The sequence below is a fragment of the Austrofundulus limnaeus genome, unplaced genomic scaffold (assembly GCF_001266775.1).
Source record: "Austrofundulus limnaeus strain Quisiro unplaced genomic scaffold, Austrofundulus_limnaeus-1.0 Scaffold715, whole genome shotgun sequence".
Classification (NCBI taxonomy): domain Eukaryota; kingdom Metazoa; phylum Chordata; class Actinopteri; order Cyprinodontiformes; family Rivulidae; genus Austrofundulus; species Austrofundulus limnaeus.
This window is the reverse complement of record NW_013953117.1, coordinates 1-564: the sequence shown is the minus strand read 5'-3', so window position 1 is coordinate 564 and position 564 is coordinate 1. Positions and strand designations below refer to the sequence as shown.

The 564-nt window shown below is 44.0% G+C and overlaps 1 protein-coding gene across 1 annotated transcript; it reads right to left on the bottom strand.

Moving 5' to 3' along the window:
• Positions 1–63: 63 nt before the first annotated feature.
• On the bottom strand, positions 64–363 carry LOC106532062 (protein Niban; the record flags this gene model as incomplete). Its single annotated transcript, XM_014028049.1, is given in 2 exon segments — positions 64–175; positions 256–363. Coding segments are annotated over 2 exon segments (220 nt in total), but the record flags the coding sequence as incomplete, so codon positions are not given.
• Between the last annotated feature and the right edge of the window lie 201 nt (positions 364–564).

Genomic DNA, 564 nt, shown 5'->3' with positions numbered 1-564 from the left:
TGTGTGTGTGTGTGTGTGTGTGTGTGTGTGTGTGTGTGTGTGTGTGTGTGTGGTTGTGTTTACCTGTCTCTATGTCTTTACTGAGGATGTTTCTCAGAACGTCATCGTAGATGTTCTGAACCAGAATAAAACTGCTGTAGTCAGAGAAGATGTACTGCTCAAACTGCTGGAGCTCCTGCACACAGAAAACCCAGACTTTTATTGTTTTTAAGTTCTGACAGAGTCTGAGAGACATCAGCGTTGAGTTGAACTTACAGTTCTCCACCTGCTGTCCATCCTCCTGATGAAAGACGGCAGAGTGATCTGCAGCAGAGCCTCCAGGTACAGCCTCCTCTGCACCACCCTGCTGTCATGGTCCAGCTGCTGCTCAAACACAGAAAAATAATGATGTCACTGCTTTCAGAATCCAGCAGAGAGAACAGTATCGAAGCTCTCTGGTGTCCTGCTTCTGTTATTTTAGCAGAACTTGTTGTCATTGATAACCAGTTGCTTGTTTTAGGTAGCCTTTTGCCACGCTTAATTTTTAGCTGGTCTTAATACTTTTAGCATTTAGTTTGACTTTTT